General features: G+C 40.4%; 1 protein-coding gene across 1 annotated transcript in view; it reads left to right on the forward strand.

The window, feature by feature from the left end:
• The window catches only part of CASR (calcium sensing receptor), a 71012-nt gene that overhangs the window by 42168 nt on the left and 13754 nt on the right, over window positions 1–15090 (forward strand). Inside the window, exons 3-4 of the mRNA XM_085234848.1 lie at window positions 2463–2769; window positions 6062–6943. Coding sequence (XP_085090974.1) covers window positions 2463–2769; window positions 6062–6943 — 1189 coding nt within the window. The remainder of the gene's footprint in view (window positions 1–2462; window positions 2770–6061; window positions 6944–15090) is intronic.

Raw genomic sequence — 15090 nt, forward strand, 5'->3', positions numbered from 1 at the left:
TTTTAAAAGGAAATGCCATGAAGCTCCTCTTTGCTGCCATTCTGATCTTCCCAGAGTACATTACTGTCCATGTGAGGCAGGTTGGGGTGCCTGTCATGTTTTTTCGTGTACAGAGCATTCACTGCCTCATTCACTATGAGACTTGCCCTTTTATTTCAGATCTCTCCCATTGCCTTTCACTCCCTAGTGGTTTGGAAATGGAGGAAAAAAAAATAATAATCCAAATGACCAAATTACTTCTAAGTGTTCTTTTAGAACATTCCTGTTCTGAAAGGTGTCCATTCTCCAGTGGTGGTCTTAAAAAAGCCAGATATCTCTTTGGTCATAAATTATAAATAAGAGTTTTTATTTATCTCAGCCTTTCTGACTTGATATTGCTCAAGGTATTCGTACTGAAACCATGCTATCTGTTCTTGGAGGTACAGCCTCAGAGCAGAACTTTTTTTGGAAGTTAGCCAAAGATCTCTGGTGAAATGAAGTTAGATAAATGACCTAAAAATAAACCTTAAATGTGATATATTTAGAATTTCTGATTCTAATCTGTCTGATGAATCAGACAGAACTCATCTAATGGAAGTAATGTGGCTACATTAATTCAGTTTTGAAGAAACCAGGTGTAGGAAACACATTTTGCAATCTACTCATTTTATCCAGTAATTAAAAAGTGTTCAGGTCATGTATCTTGGAGATCGAAAGGCCATAATTTCATGGAGCTCATCTTTTGAAACCTTCGCTTTGGTATGGATATCTCAAAGCATTTTGAAATAGCACTTATCTGAATCCTAAAATCTACCATTTTATATAGAATCAATTCTGTGGCTGTTTCCCCAGGCTCTGCCAGTTCTGGGTCCCATCAGTTCTTCCAGTGAATCTCAAGCAGAACAGCTTGAACCTGTTTCCAATCACAACTCAAAACCCAACCATAAAATAGCTGCTAATCTGACCTGTAGTACATTACAAGAAAGGGCAGGTGCCCTTTTATGTCAATTTAGCCAAATGAGATGAGTTGTCTGAAAACATAGCAGCTTCAAAGACACACAACTAGTTGCTTTTTTTGGTTAGTAAAATTTGAGAAGAACACATGTTAAAGCTACTTTTTTTTCCTGCTGCTTTCCTTGAAGAAGCTTCTCTCTGTTTAGGGCTAGTAGTTACTCAGCATCAGTTTCTGTCTCATGTGATGCTCTGCAGATAACCCAGGTCCTGGCACACACTCTTGCCTCCACACCCTTGCCCTTGCTTTTCTCCATGCATGGCTCAGAGACAGTCAAAAAAGACAGTTTCTCCACTTTAGGGAACAGAAAATGTTTCAAAAAACAGCATTTCAATTTCACAGGCTAGCTGTGGTGGTGACATCTTATCTTGTGGCTAAAGCAGGCATATGAGAAAATCATAATAAAGTAAAGTATTATTCCTGCAGTGAAAACAATGAAATACATAACAAGCAGGTTAAGATGTTAGAATTTATGTTCGTAGCATGTCTCAATTCTCAGGTATAAACAGGTTAACAGTGTTCCCTCGTAGTAAAGCGTGTGATATGAGACACACTGTTACAGATGAACAAATTTTCCTGAGTAGAGCTACCAGGCATCCAGCAGCATGCCATTGCTCTGTCTCATCTCACAGTGCCTGCCTAAAGCCATCAGGAGCTGGCACATAAGGCATCCTCGACTCCAAGTTCCTGGCGGCATCGTGTTCATGCTTAGCAGACACTGCCATCTGCATTCAGAAACATGTCAGAGGAGCCTGGCAGGCAATTTGATAGGAAAGCTTTATGTTAGAGCATTTGCTCAGGAATTAGGAGACCCAGATTTAGTATTCCATGGTGAAGAACCATGGGATTATGCTGGGGGCATAAGGAGCTGGGAGGGAACAGAACCAGGACAGTTGACACCAAATGGCCAACAGGATATTCCATACCATATGACATCATGTAAAAACTTGAAAACTGAGGGAAATTGATTGGGGACTAGGAGCAGCCACTGCTTGGAAGTGGTCTGGACATCAGTCAGCAAGTGGTCGCCAATTGTGTCATGCATCACTTCTTTTGTAAATATATATATATTTATATAAAATTATCATTAATGTTATTTCTGTCTTTCTTTTCTGCCTTAGTAAACAGTTTTTATCTCATCCTACAAGTTCTACTTCTTTCTTTCCGATTCTATCCCCCATCTCACTGCAAGCAAAAGGCTGTGTGGTGCTGAGCTGCTGCCAGACCAAACCACAACATGAGTTGAAAAGCAGAACAAAGCCCTCTAGCATGTGCATACTTTTTTTGTAACCACTGAAGATAAAAGCAAAAGTTTGTAGATTCAGAAGGATGCAAGACTGAGGTAGATAGCATAAGCTGCTTTTGTCTTTCCATCCCGAATCCTTCATTCACTTTGTCTCAGCCTTGGTCTCCTCACCTTTGTTTCCCTCCTTCTCACTCCATTTTATTTTTATTTGTTTCACTCACCTAGGTATAATTTCCGAGGCTTCCGCTGGCTCCAGGCTATGATCTTTGCCATAGAAGAAATAAATAATAGCCCAAATCTCCTTCCCAATATGACCTTGGGATACAGGATATTTGACACTTGCAATACAGTCTCTAAAGCCCTTGAGGCCACTCTGAGTTTTGTGGCCCAGAACAAGATAGACTCCTTGAACCTGGATGAATTCTGCAACTGCTCAGAACATATCCCTTCCACCATTGCAGTCGTGGGGGCAACCGGCTCTGGGGTTTCCACCGCTGTGGCCAATCTGCTGGGACTCTTTTACATACCTCAGGTATGCCTTCACTTGTCTTGCTTGGGTTACAGAAGTATCCCCTTCTTCTCTGCTCTGGGATATTGGCGTTTGGAAAGGGTTACATTATGGAACTATGATGGAGACCTGCACTGCTTCTTACGTGCTCTTACTCTGTTTCAAACAAAAGAAGGTTTGGAAATGCAGAGACCCTAACTGTATACAATAACTGAATACATTGAGGGCTAAATGGTAAGACAACTGTGAGAATCACTGGCTTTCTGAAGGGGACAGTGGCTTATGTGATAGAAAACAGTCTATTTCCCTCCAAACTTACTGTATCAATTTAAAATGAATTTTTTTATTAGTAAAAGATGCAAGTCTTCAGTCTCACACTTGTCCGATATGCATTTGGGCCAGTACAGGTATGTGCAGTGGCTGTGCTGGGTTCTCCATTCTGCTCTCTGCTGTGCACCAGAAGGGCTCAAGGGGAGTCTAGCCTCCATGGCTTGTTTAATCTTTGCCACTACACATAGATCCTCAAAGAGAAAGAGGATATAAAATGTGTGTTTTTTCTTATGGCAGAAATATGACTTCCTAGAAATCTGTAATCCCCTAACACAAAGATTACCAATTGGCCTGTGACAGCATCCAGCCAACAACAACCTATCCTAGGAGGCAGGTAGAGGTTTAGATTCAGAGAAAGATAGAGGCTAAGAGGCTCAGTCTGCAAACACTGCTAATTTAGACAAGTCATTGGCAGCTGCCAGCTGCAAAAGCTTAGTTGTGACATTACTGCACTGTGGTGGCTTTTCAGTCAAGCCCACCTCCCATAGAACAGACTTCATTCCTTGCCAGCCATTCCTACGTCCTTGAGTATCTCTGATTACTCAAGTAGGTGACCTGTAAAGCAGTTGCCTCTGCTGATAAGGTGCTTTAAAGTGTTCTTCAGGGCTGACCCACTTTTCTTTTGACCTCCAAAATGAGGTTTGTGAGAGTTTGTAGATATGTCCCACCTTGTTCCTGGGTTATCTGTGTGGTGGTGTAGTTATGCCAGCTCCTGTGCCAAAGCATTCTTCTCACTCTGTTGACTTTACTGGGATTGGGAAGAGCATCCGTAGCCCTATGCTTTTATTTAGCAAAGGTGTTACTCTGCCCAGACCCTAAGCAGAATATGAGGCAATCATATTATAGCCTAATGTTGCATCTGCTGCTTTAAAATTTTTGCACTGAGTGCGTTTTATGTAGAGTACTCACTTTCATCAGTTTAGGTGTTGCCTTGTGTAGTCTAACATTTCTAGTTCCCCTTCTGAAATGAGCACAGGTGCCAGAAATTAGAGGAGGCCTTGTGACAGGATTGTGTCACATTGTGCTCTCAAGTCTGTCCCGAGAGGATAGCTCTTCATTTCAGACAGGGCTCCAATTCCCACCTCTGGCACAAACAAAGAAAGAAGGATTCTTGCTTGCCTGGTGAACAGTAGCACATCTTGTCTGTTTAATGTTATTGGTTTCATTCCCTTGCAGAAATATTAAGAAATGGAGGTTGGCTCTCTGAGCAGGACAAGAATGGTTTAAGCTATGCCTAACAACTGCTGTCTGGATATTGCTCAGAGAAGCACTGTAAGGTGGTGTGTAATACACCCTGTGATGACAATTTAAAGCATACTGTTAATTTATACATCCCATTACCATGTGAGCAAGGGCTGCTGAGAAAAATTGGTGGGCTGGACAGAGCATAGAAGTTTGTAGTTTTCAGAACTTTCCTCTGAACAGGGAATGATGTTTGTGCTACAGGAAAGTGGCCTTATCTAGTGGTTACAGAAATATAGAGATAGAGGTCAGGAGGTTCAGTTCTCTGCATGGAATGAAATTTCGACCAGGTGGCTGAAGTTTGACAGCTAAAAGTAGGCTTTTAAACTGGGAGCTGTTGGTCAGCATTAGAATATGCATTATCGCTGCCATTTTTAGCAAGGCCATTGGCAAATCCTTCTTTATAGACCCTACATTTCAGTATAAGTTGGAAGTATATTTTGCAATTAATGTAAGGCTTATTACTCATTTTGCTGACATAGAAACTGAAATGGATTCTGTTCTGCTTCTTAGTATCTTACTTTGGTGTACACTGAAAAATTGCTAGTAGTTAGGAATAAGGGAACTCATTAAAAATAGGCTTTTCCATGTTTAGAGTGAATACCAGGACAAGCTTAAACTGGAAGCTCCCAAACAAATGGGTGCTGGAAAGTTTGGGGAAGCCACTGTAACTTCATCTGAGGTCACCTCCTTTGATGCGTCCAGGTCTGGCTCTTGTACACTAAAATACACAGAGAGCAAATTCAGCTGTCGGGTCTCTTACAGCATCTGCAGGAGTATGTTTCTTGCTTATATTTCCTGGTTGAAGGCTGTGGGAGAGTAATTAAGGGCAGGAGCATGACCAGGGGAAAGTGTGGCTCTGTAAAAGGATGATTTGTTCCTGTGGCCCTTGAAACTGCACTGGCAAATCTCGTTCTTTTCTTTCTTGCAGAAACACTAAATGCCAGAGTTTAAAGAAGAGATAAGGTTTTATATAAATTTCCACTTTGTACAAAATGAACTGTTTATAGAAGATTTTTCAAAGTGAAAGGCAGTCCTAAAGAGTTCAAATACCAATGTCGAAATGGAAAGATAAGTGAGATTTAAAAATTCTTCAGATCTTTAAATTATTCTCTTTGAGGTTTTATTGTTTCCCTACCTACAGAAAACCCAAACTATATCTTAAGAGCATATGGCACTTGTTCTGATTAGGAAAAAGAAAACATTTCTTGATAGCTTTAGAAAAGAAAAATGAAATCCCATTTTATGTTAAAATACAGTGGCTCTTGGAGTGTGAAATTCTACTGGCTTCTTTACAGATTCTGGTCATCAATCAGGAATCATGGTATTGACAGCCAGTGATGCACATCATGTTTCTCTTACTTCAGCTGGCAAGGTTTTATGAAACAGGCTCAGGTTCCTGGTGGAGCCTGTTTAAGGATGGAAACAGAAGTGCCACTCATAGCTCACCTGTTTGCCATTCCCCCAGGCTAGTTTCAGTGTCTCTATCCCTGGTCCTTGGTCTTGTGAGGGCAGGCACTTGTTCCAGCCCCTCAGGTCTGAGCAGCTGCTCCGGTATGGTGTCTTCAGGACACCCACATGTACAACCACAGGCTAAGAGGACATGACTGACAGTGCAGTGCCAGCTTTCCCTTCTTCTCATCCAAGGTTACATAGGTTGGCAGTGATACTAGGTAAATGTACACATTTTATGCCCAGGGTGTTTACTTCATGGTCTGTTTTCTTGTTCTCTGTGCTTTCACAGGTCAGCTATGCTTCATCCAGCCGTCTGTTGAGCAACAAGAACCAGTTCAAGTCCTTCCTCCGCACAATCCCCAATGACGAGCATCAGGCCACTGCGATGGCAGACATCATTGAGTACTTCCGCTGGAACTGGGTGGGAACGATTGCAGCTGATGATGACTACGGCCGACCAGGGATTGAAAAGTTTCGGGAAGAAGCGGAGGAGAGAGACATCTGCATTGATTTTAGTGAGCTCATCTCCCAGTACTCGGATGAAGAAGAGATTCAGCAGGTGGTGGAGGTTATCCAGAACTCCACAGCACGAGTGATTGTGGTTTTCTCCAGTGGACCAGACCTGGAACCCCTCATTAAGGAGATTGTCAGGCGAAACATCACTGGCAAGATCTGGCTGGCAAGTGAAGCCTGGGCCAGTTCATCCCTGATAGCCATGCCAGAGTTCTTCCGTGTCATCGGCAGCACCATTGGCTTTGCACTGAAGGCAGGCCAGATCCCAGGCTTTCGTGAGTTCCTGCAGAAGGTGCATCCCAAGAAGTCTGCCAACAATGGTTTTGTCAAGGAGTTTTGGGAAGAGACGTTTAACTGCTATCTCCCCAGTGAGTCCAAAAATTCTCCAGCTTCCGCTTCCTTCCACAAGGCCCATGAAGAGGGCTTGGGAGCTGGAAATGGTACAGCTGCCTTCCGACCTCCATGCACAGGTGATGAGAACATCACCAGTGTGGAGACACCGTACATGGACTTCACGCATTTGCGAATATCCTATAATGTATATTTGGCGGTATATTCTATTGCTCACGCTTTGCAGGATATATATACTTGCACTCCTGGCAAAGGACTCTTCACTAACGGATCCTGTGCAGACATTAAGAAGGTTGAGGCATGGCAGGTAAGTCCTCTATCAGTATTAAAGTGTGCCTAAGCAATATGTTCATAGGAAAAAGAAAAAAAAAAAGGAGAAAAAAAAGAAAGCTATCCTGTAGCACCTCCAGGCTAATTGGGGAGGAATTGCATTCACTGTCCTGGATCTTAGATATACAAACAGGCTCCTGACATTTTGCATATAGCTAGTGGAAAGTTAGGTGCTTGCTTCCACCCTGCTCTAAATGTAATTTGTGTTAGGTTTGCCTGCAGTAGAAGGGGTTTAAATTAAGCTAATTTTTCTTATATTTGCTACAGGCCAAAAGTGCACACACACAGACAATTACCATGGCCAGGCTGACGCAAGGTAACTTGATCATATATTGAGCCCATACATAAACAAGTGGGCCTGCAGAGAACACATAAACAAGGAAAACAGTTTGTAGAGTTCATTTCTTTGGCAAGTTCTACAGGTTTTGCAATCCCACAGCAATTTTCCATACAGGCTATATTTTTTTTCCACAAGTTTTCAGCTTTATAGGATCGAACTAATGCAGGCTGAATAATTAAGGAAAATAATGAGTGGTTATTGGGCAAATAACAGAGCTGCTATGATTTGGCATCTGTACTTGTGAACTAACAGTATGATACTAACAACGCATTCAGTAATTCAGTCGATCTGTTCTGCTCTGTGGCGCATATGATACTCTGGCATTCTGTCTTCTGATCCTTTATGAATAATCTACACCCTATGATGTGTATGATTGTGCTATCCAATGTTAAATTCGGTATGAGTTTTTAATATGCATTGCATTCTCAAATCACATAATTAGGTTTAAGGTAGCAAGGGTAATGGGAGGGCAGATAGACTAAATGATCTTGTAGGTCCTTTCTAACCTTGTGATTCTATGATTCTGTGATTCTATGAAGGCTAACAAATGAGGACATGACAAAAATGCAGCAAATTTATTTGCCCTGTTCCAGTCATCACATAAAACTTGGATCCAAACAAATCTGAAATCACAAGAATACTGGTGAATACAGAGTACCACATCCCTGTTTGCATATGTAATTCCCGCTGTTTGGAATAATCTAAGCAAAATAGAAGCTACCCATGCCACAGACTTTGGCTCAGAATTTGCAGATGTATAAACTGCAGTTTAGTTTCCATCTAGTGTCAGTCAATATATAAACATGAGTCAAATCAAAGTAAAAGTTTTGTCTTGAAATCTGCACTCTTTATCTCTAGGTATCCAGTTCAGATTTGCCAAAGCCACACTATTTGGAGTTGATGAGTGCCAGATTTGATCCTGGTGTAGGGTAATTCTGCAATTGCTGGCTCAGATGTTTCTGTCTTTTAATGTTGTTCTGCTTTTCAGCAGCACACCAGTAAAAAACTGAGCAAGTCATAGACAGATTGGGCTTTCACTTGTATCAGAAAAATGTTCCAGAATGAATATTCATTCTCTCATGCCTTGTCATTCTGGAAAGTAAAAATAGCGGGATGTGCACACCATACCAAAGTAACGTGTTTGTTGAGGGTTACAAAATGGGGAAGAAAACTTTAGTTTACATTTGTTTTTTTTTCTTTTGTTTATTTTTTGTTTGTTTGTTTTTTGGTTGGTTGGTTTTTTGTTTTTATTTTCTTTTTCTTGTCTGGTGCTGACAGATGGCTATATGAAAATGTAAACAGTGTGATCCAAGCTTCCTGCCTCAAAGGAGGGATCAGCACCAAGAGAACAGGACTGGGTAGGAACAGCAGGTCCTATAAAAGGAGCAGGGTATTTAAAATATCCACCATTATGTGGTGTTGACTATCAAGCATGTTTGATAATTGTGCATTTTTTCATTTCATTTCCACATCAAACACAAGAATAGCAGGTAAATGCCAAGTCTGTATGCACACCTACTTCACATCAGCTATTGCAACTCATTACCCTTGGGAAGCTTTCCTCAGTCGTGGGAGGGTAATGAGTTCACCTCCTGGACGTGCATCCTCCAGCATCTGTGGGGAGCAATTCTTAACAACTGTTGTGTAAGACTGAAGAAAACCTTGCTGCAGAAATTAACCTAATTCACAGCAGTTCTGCAGGTTTTCAGTACCTGCTGATCCCTTTCCTCACAATCACTTCAAGAGTCTCTGAACAGAAAGCAATCTGAGGGAGTGAGGAAAGTGTTGGGAAGCCTCTATACCAGAGACTAGAGGCAGCAGCATATGAAATCCACGACCAGGTGGTGCGTGTGGCAGATAAGGTGATCCCTGTGAACTCATGGCTCCATTAGCCTCTTAACTCCTTCCCATGGTTGTATTTGCTAGTGAATCAGTGGCTGGCAAGGATGAATAGTGTGTTCCGCAATTTAATTGTGTAGTGTTCAAATTTGTTTATTTTCAGTAGTGTTATCCCATTAACTCATAGGATTTATTATTTATCCTGATAACTGCTAACATTTTGTACTCAGATGCAAACCTTTTAGAGGAACTGTTTTATATACTTGATAGAGGGTGTTTGTGTAGGTTTTTATATAGAAATAATGTTTGTTACCTCAGTGATCTATTCCTTGAACTGGATAACATGAAGCCTAGCACAGTTTCTGTCAGCTGGCTAGACTGGGTGCAGTTCTCCTGTTATAGATTCATCATCTACAGTTTCAGAAAGCTCTATATATGTTTCACCACAGGGATTGTGGGGTTTTATGTCTTCCAAGCTGAAATGTCATGTGTGTGAGTGTTCTTGGTGTCTGTGTATACAAGACAGAATAGCCTGTGTGCATTAGCAAGATGTTTACCTCAGTCTCATCTGCAGTGTATGTAGCAATAAAAGCACAGTAATGCCAGCTGGGTTATGAGTTATGAGTCCTGTCGTGAAAATGGGAAAACTGGCACTTATATACTCTGTATAAAACCGTAGACTTCACTACTATGTCTAAGATACTGTTATTCTGAGCAGTGTATATGCCTGCATCTGTAACATTTTAAGAATCCACCCTAGTGCAAGACAGAATGTGCACACTGAACTGTGCAAGATATAAGTAAAGAACAGCTTGTATTCTCTATGTGTTCTGTTTGCTGTTGAATGATATTCAACAAGATGAACTTAATTCCATATTTTTACAGCATTTTGTTTCATAACAAACTGGTGCAGGGCAATCGAGAACAAAATGCCTAAGCAATTTCTGTCACTTTAGAAAAGGCAAAATTTTGCACAAAACACTGAGTATTAGAGTGCATTATTACACTTAAAACAACAGAAATAAGCCTCATATAAGGACTGCTCTACCTCTGAGTAGTAGGTCTGGGTTCTCATTCACTGGTGAGCTGTGAATTTTTTTTTTTGGAGAGTCTGTTGAGTAGAGCTAGTTCTGTTTGTTCCTGTGGTTCAGAGATTTGTCTTCCTCCAAAATGAGACTCTTCCATAAGCGACAAAAGAGGAGTGGAATAGTATGGCAAGGGCTGGGGACATGGGCTCAAGCCTCCTGCACCAAAGCCTTTTCTTCCCTACCTTTTTGTTCCATCTCTGTAACAGCTCAAGCAGTCTACTACTACAGTACTATTTCTCTTAACATCTTCTTTGATAGAGAAGCCTACATCTTTGAACAAATAGCTGATGGGCCTCCCTCCTGCTTCACAGTAATAACACTGCAATTAAGTGGGAAAGACAGGTTCTTGAGAAGGCAAACAATGCGCAGTCACAGGGTCACGGAGTCCTCAGATGGACCCTCAGGGGGTTTTCAAGTTGTGGTTACACTGGAAGCTCTGAACTTTGGCAAGTTCATGGGTGAAAAATGAGATGACTCTTCTAGTCACCAAGGCAAAGCATCCTGCACTGAAAAATATGCTGTCCAAATGATTAAGGATGCACTTATGTAAATTATTCTACACCTAGAAATCCAATTGTCCTCAGACTTGGTGAAAAATTGCCATATGCTTTTCCACATAAGAAAAAAAAATCCAATATAAATTGGCTTAACTTAGCAACAGCTAAAGTCTTTTATTACAGGGATGTGCACATCCCAGCCAGCAGTTCCTTCCTCTGTGCTGTTGATACCCATTTTGAAGAGATAAAAATGGATTGCTGCCTTCTCCAACTTTGCATGTAGGTATATTTGTCTGGCTGTCAATTGATTCTGCAAGGCTTTAAAGAAGTGAGTGTTTCCTGAGATAACATAAATCTGCACAGACTTTTGAGCCCAAAGGCTTATCTAATCAATTTTGTGTCTGTTGAACTATATAGACCTGTCTGCATGATTAAAATAATGTATTAAAAACAACTGCTTAGTGAGATAGAGAGTGAAACAATATCAGAACAGGTATCTAACTGAAGCTGGTGTGAAAACTGGTCATTTGGAAGACTTTCTATGAAAACAGAGGCAGCTGCTGAATATCAGGCAATTGGAAAAGCTTTTATAATGTGTATTGAAAATGAACTGAAGATACAGGTGTTATGAACAGTGTGACTTTGTTGTAGGAGACCAAACTAAGAGGGAGATGATCTGAGCCACACAGAGAAATGTACAGGTTAGTACAGCAAAGAGCTGTTTTCTTACAAGGGCAAAAATATATGATTTCCTATTCATCAGTTTGCAGAAAACAACTTACCACCAGCTGAGAAAATCATTTGTGGTCTCTGCAACAAGGCAGACAATAATTGGAGTATTACTTAAATTCTCAGATGCTGAAATGAGACCTATAATAAACTTTAATAAAGAGTGAGTCAGGACTAACATCATCAGTAGAAAATGCAAATGGAAACTATCAACCCTGGCAGACTTGCTAGTAAAACGGCAAAAGAGTTACAAGCAACAGATACACAACTTCTTGTTTTGATGTAAAGGCTCAGACTCTTCAGAATGTCAAAAAAAAAAAAAAAAAAAAAAAAAAAAGTCCCTGCCCAAGAAAAAACATAACTAATTTTTCATAAATGTCTCCTATAGTATAGACACTTCTTTGCTGCATTAAAACAAAAACTGTGTTTGTAAAGTAGCATACTTATATACTTATAAAGTTCACTTGCACCTTTGCCACAAAAAGTGGCCAGGTTTTCAGTCTGTACTGGACTTGGGAATTTTAAGGAAGGCTCCCTATGGTGCTCATACAATGCCTCTGCCTGTAGCAACTTCAGGTAATAATTACCCCTCTAAATTACAAAGACATTCATGACTTACTGAGACATAGCACATAAAAAAGCAAAGTTTTTTCTTGCACTGACCTTGCCTGATGCTACTCACAAATAGAGCCATGTGACAAGGGGCACCATGAAACCCTCCTTAAAAGAACATGGAAAGTGAGGCATTCTGAAAAAACATGAAGTGGACTTTTCAAAAATTGAATTCTGTGTTATTGATTATTCCTCTGACGTGGTAGTTTCCATTCATCCCAAGGTGGGGTTGAAGTTAACTTCAAAGGCGTGACAATTGTACCATAGGTTATTATTTCTTTTCTTACCATCTCCACAGATGCTGTACTAATCAGCAAGACAGTTTCATCCCCAAAGTGAACTTCCGTGCATTATGAACGAATGATGTCACTCTACATAGTGACTAAGGTTTGAGGAAGGACAGCATGGCGTTAATGGCCTTGTAGAATTAAATGAATGATTCCCCTGCTGGAGCAGATGCAATATATTGCTCAGAATAGACCTTTACTAGTGTCTATAGGTTGCCTAAGCTTCTATCACGAGATGAATTACGTAAAGGTTATTGAGAAACTGTAAAAAATCAAATCCTTGGTAAGTTATTTCCATGTTGTCTAAGTTTTGTATTGATATGGAACAGGCTGCCAAGGGCGGTGGTGGAGTCACTGTTCCTGGAGGTGTTTAAGAACTGTGTAGATGTGGCACTGAGGGACATGGTTTAATGGGCATGATGATGATGGGTTAATAGTTGGACTAGATGATCTTAGAGGTCTTTTCCAGCCTTAGTGATTCTATGAAATGGCAAATTCAATCTTAAGTTAGTAGCCAAGTGGAATGTGCCCAAGCAGAGTAATAGTGAACCCACTGGGACTTCACCTGACTGCTGATGGGACTGGGCTTGTAAGAGATGTCCTGAAATGACTGCATGAGTTTGATCAACTCAATGTGATTATTGGAGACTTTAAGACTCATATTTTATGGATAGCAGTTCTTGAATCAATTAGAAATAAGCATGATCATTCCGATTACTGATTTGTTGAAACAAATGATAGCAAGCATGCATTATCTATTCATAGTCAACCTACACACAGAGGTGGTTTACCCAAGCAATGAAGTAATTTATCTTATAGTTTCAAGTAATAAGGAATTTACAGTACAAAGTGACTGTATGTAAAGGCAGAAGCATACAAAGTACACCCCAAAATACCATCAAATATTACTAACAATTAGCTCTCACTGTACTTTCATTGCTTCTTTTTCTGTCCAAAGACTGACTCTGTACACAAAATTTTAATAGGAACTGTTTAGAGCCACCTTTTAAATGGTCATGTAGTTTGCAATCCTTTGCATTTGTACTACATTCAGGAGAGTAATCTTGATCCATCCGAGGTATGCTTTGTGTTAGATAGGAAGCCTAGGCTATTTGCTAGTCACACTTGTGTTTAACATGATTTATTTTCCCTAGTAGTCATGCTGAGTAGCCAAGTTTTTTCTTAATTAGTATGGCCCCTGGTATGTCACATCTTCTATGATAGATCATGTCTTGTTTCTAGTTTGAATTGAACTGACCTTTAGTTCTGTTGGTCCTCCCTTGGCCTTGTTCTGTTAGATTTATAAGTCCACATGAATTGCTCATCATTTCTGTCAAATTGTTCCTCAGTCTCATCTTAATAATTTAAAGAGTTGATTTTAATCCTAAAATGTGTTTTCTGATTTATTTCTGTATCTTGCCTAGTTACTCATCATTTTTGGCAGATATTCATTATTGCTCTAACAGCCCAACATTGAAAAAAAAGGTCCCACATTTACAGACACTTATTAGTTCCTCATTTACACATGCATAAATTCTATTAGTCTTCCTTGCCAAGAGAGGAAAGGTCACAAGAAGCTGCCAGTAATACTGTACTGGATGCGGCACCCTTTCTTTGCCTGTGGCTGGAATTTCGTATGTCTTGATACGTAAATCTGAATTTCTCTGTATTAAACCCAGGTGTGAAAGAGCAAGCAGTGTGTGTGCATGTGTGTGTTTGGGGGGGGAAGGGAATGCGGCTACTTTCTTGTAATTTACTGTTATGTTAATCCATGCATTTTCTGTAACTTCTCCCAGCAGCACTTTTGCTTCCAGAGTGCTGATGGACATATTGGATTATACTGAGTTACTGACTGAAGCTTGAGGAGTTGTCCATGATCTGATGGTTTGTCTCTGGGTATTTGCTTTTAAGAAAGCTGTTGGTAATTCTTCATCCATGAGAGTGTGCTTTACATTAAATGTAAAGCCTAGGTTCTCCACTTCTAAAGGGATGTGTTTGCAACTACATTTGTGTTTAACAAGATCTTTATTTCTCAAAGCATTACTGACTGACAGAATTTATGTGTTCATCTATAACTTTGTAAACATTGATCCTCAACCCAAAACACTTCTTTTGCCATTTTTTTTCCTCAGAATTGATGTCAGGTTAAGCAAACTGGCTACAGAGAACATCCCTCTGCCTTGGATTCTGTTCCTTCCCTTGGTAGCTGTTGCAGTCCATTGGAAGCTGACTCTGGAGCCCTGCAAGGGCTGACACAGGGAAACTTCAGACACACTGCCAGCCATGCACTACACTTGTACCTGTACCAGAAGGATGGGTTGTGATCACTGTAGGATAATACTGAGTAGTATATTGACTTGTTGACTTTGACATTCCAGTCCCATGGCATTTTTATGTGTAAAGAGCTCTGTTGGCACTCTTTTTTCTGCTGGTGAATAGTGTGAAGAACTTCCTGATTCTGCTAGTCTTTTAGATCTGATAGAAATTGTTCAGGCTGTTCTCTGGTCCCTTTTTAAGCACCTTCCACCTCCATTAATGTCGCATTGTTGCTTCAAAGTGAGTGCCACTGGAATAAGTACGTACTTTTGTAAATCATTCAGCTTTCCTGCTCCTTCACCATCCTCTTTATTTGTCTTTTTCAGCCTTATGTCATAAGGGATCTGGCATTCACGACAGCGTCTTATTTTAATACATTCAAAAAATATCTTAGTACGTTCCCTGATGATTTTTTC

The sequence above is a fragment of the Meleagris gallopavo genome, chromosome 1, assembly GCF_905368555.1.
Source record: "Meleagris gallopavo chromosome 1, MGAL_WU_HG_1.1, whole genome shotgun sequence".
In the NCBI taxonomy this organism is placed as follows: domain Eukaryota; kingdom Metazoa; phylum Chordata; class Aves; order Galliformes; family Phasianidae; genus Meleagris; species Meleagris gallopavo.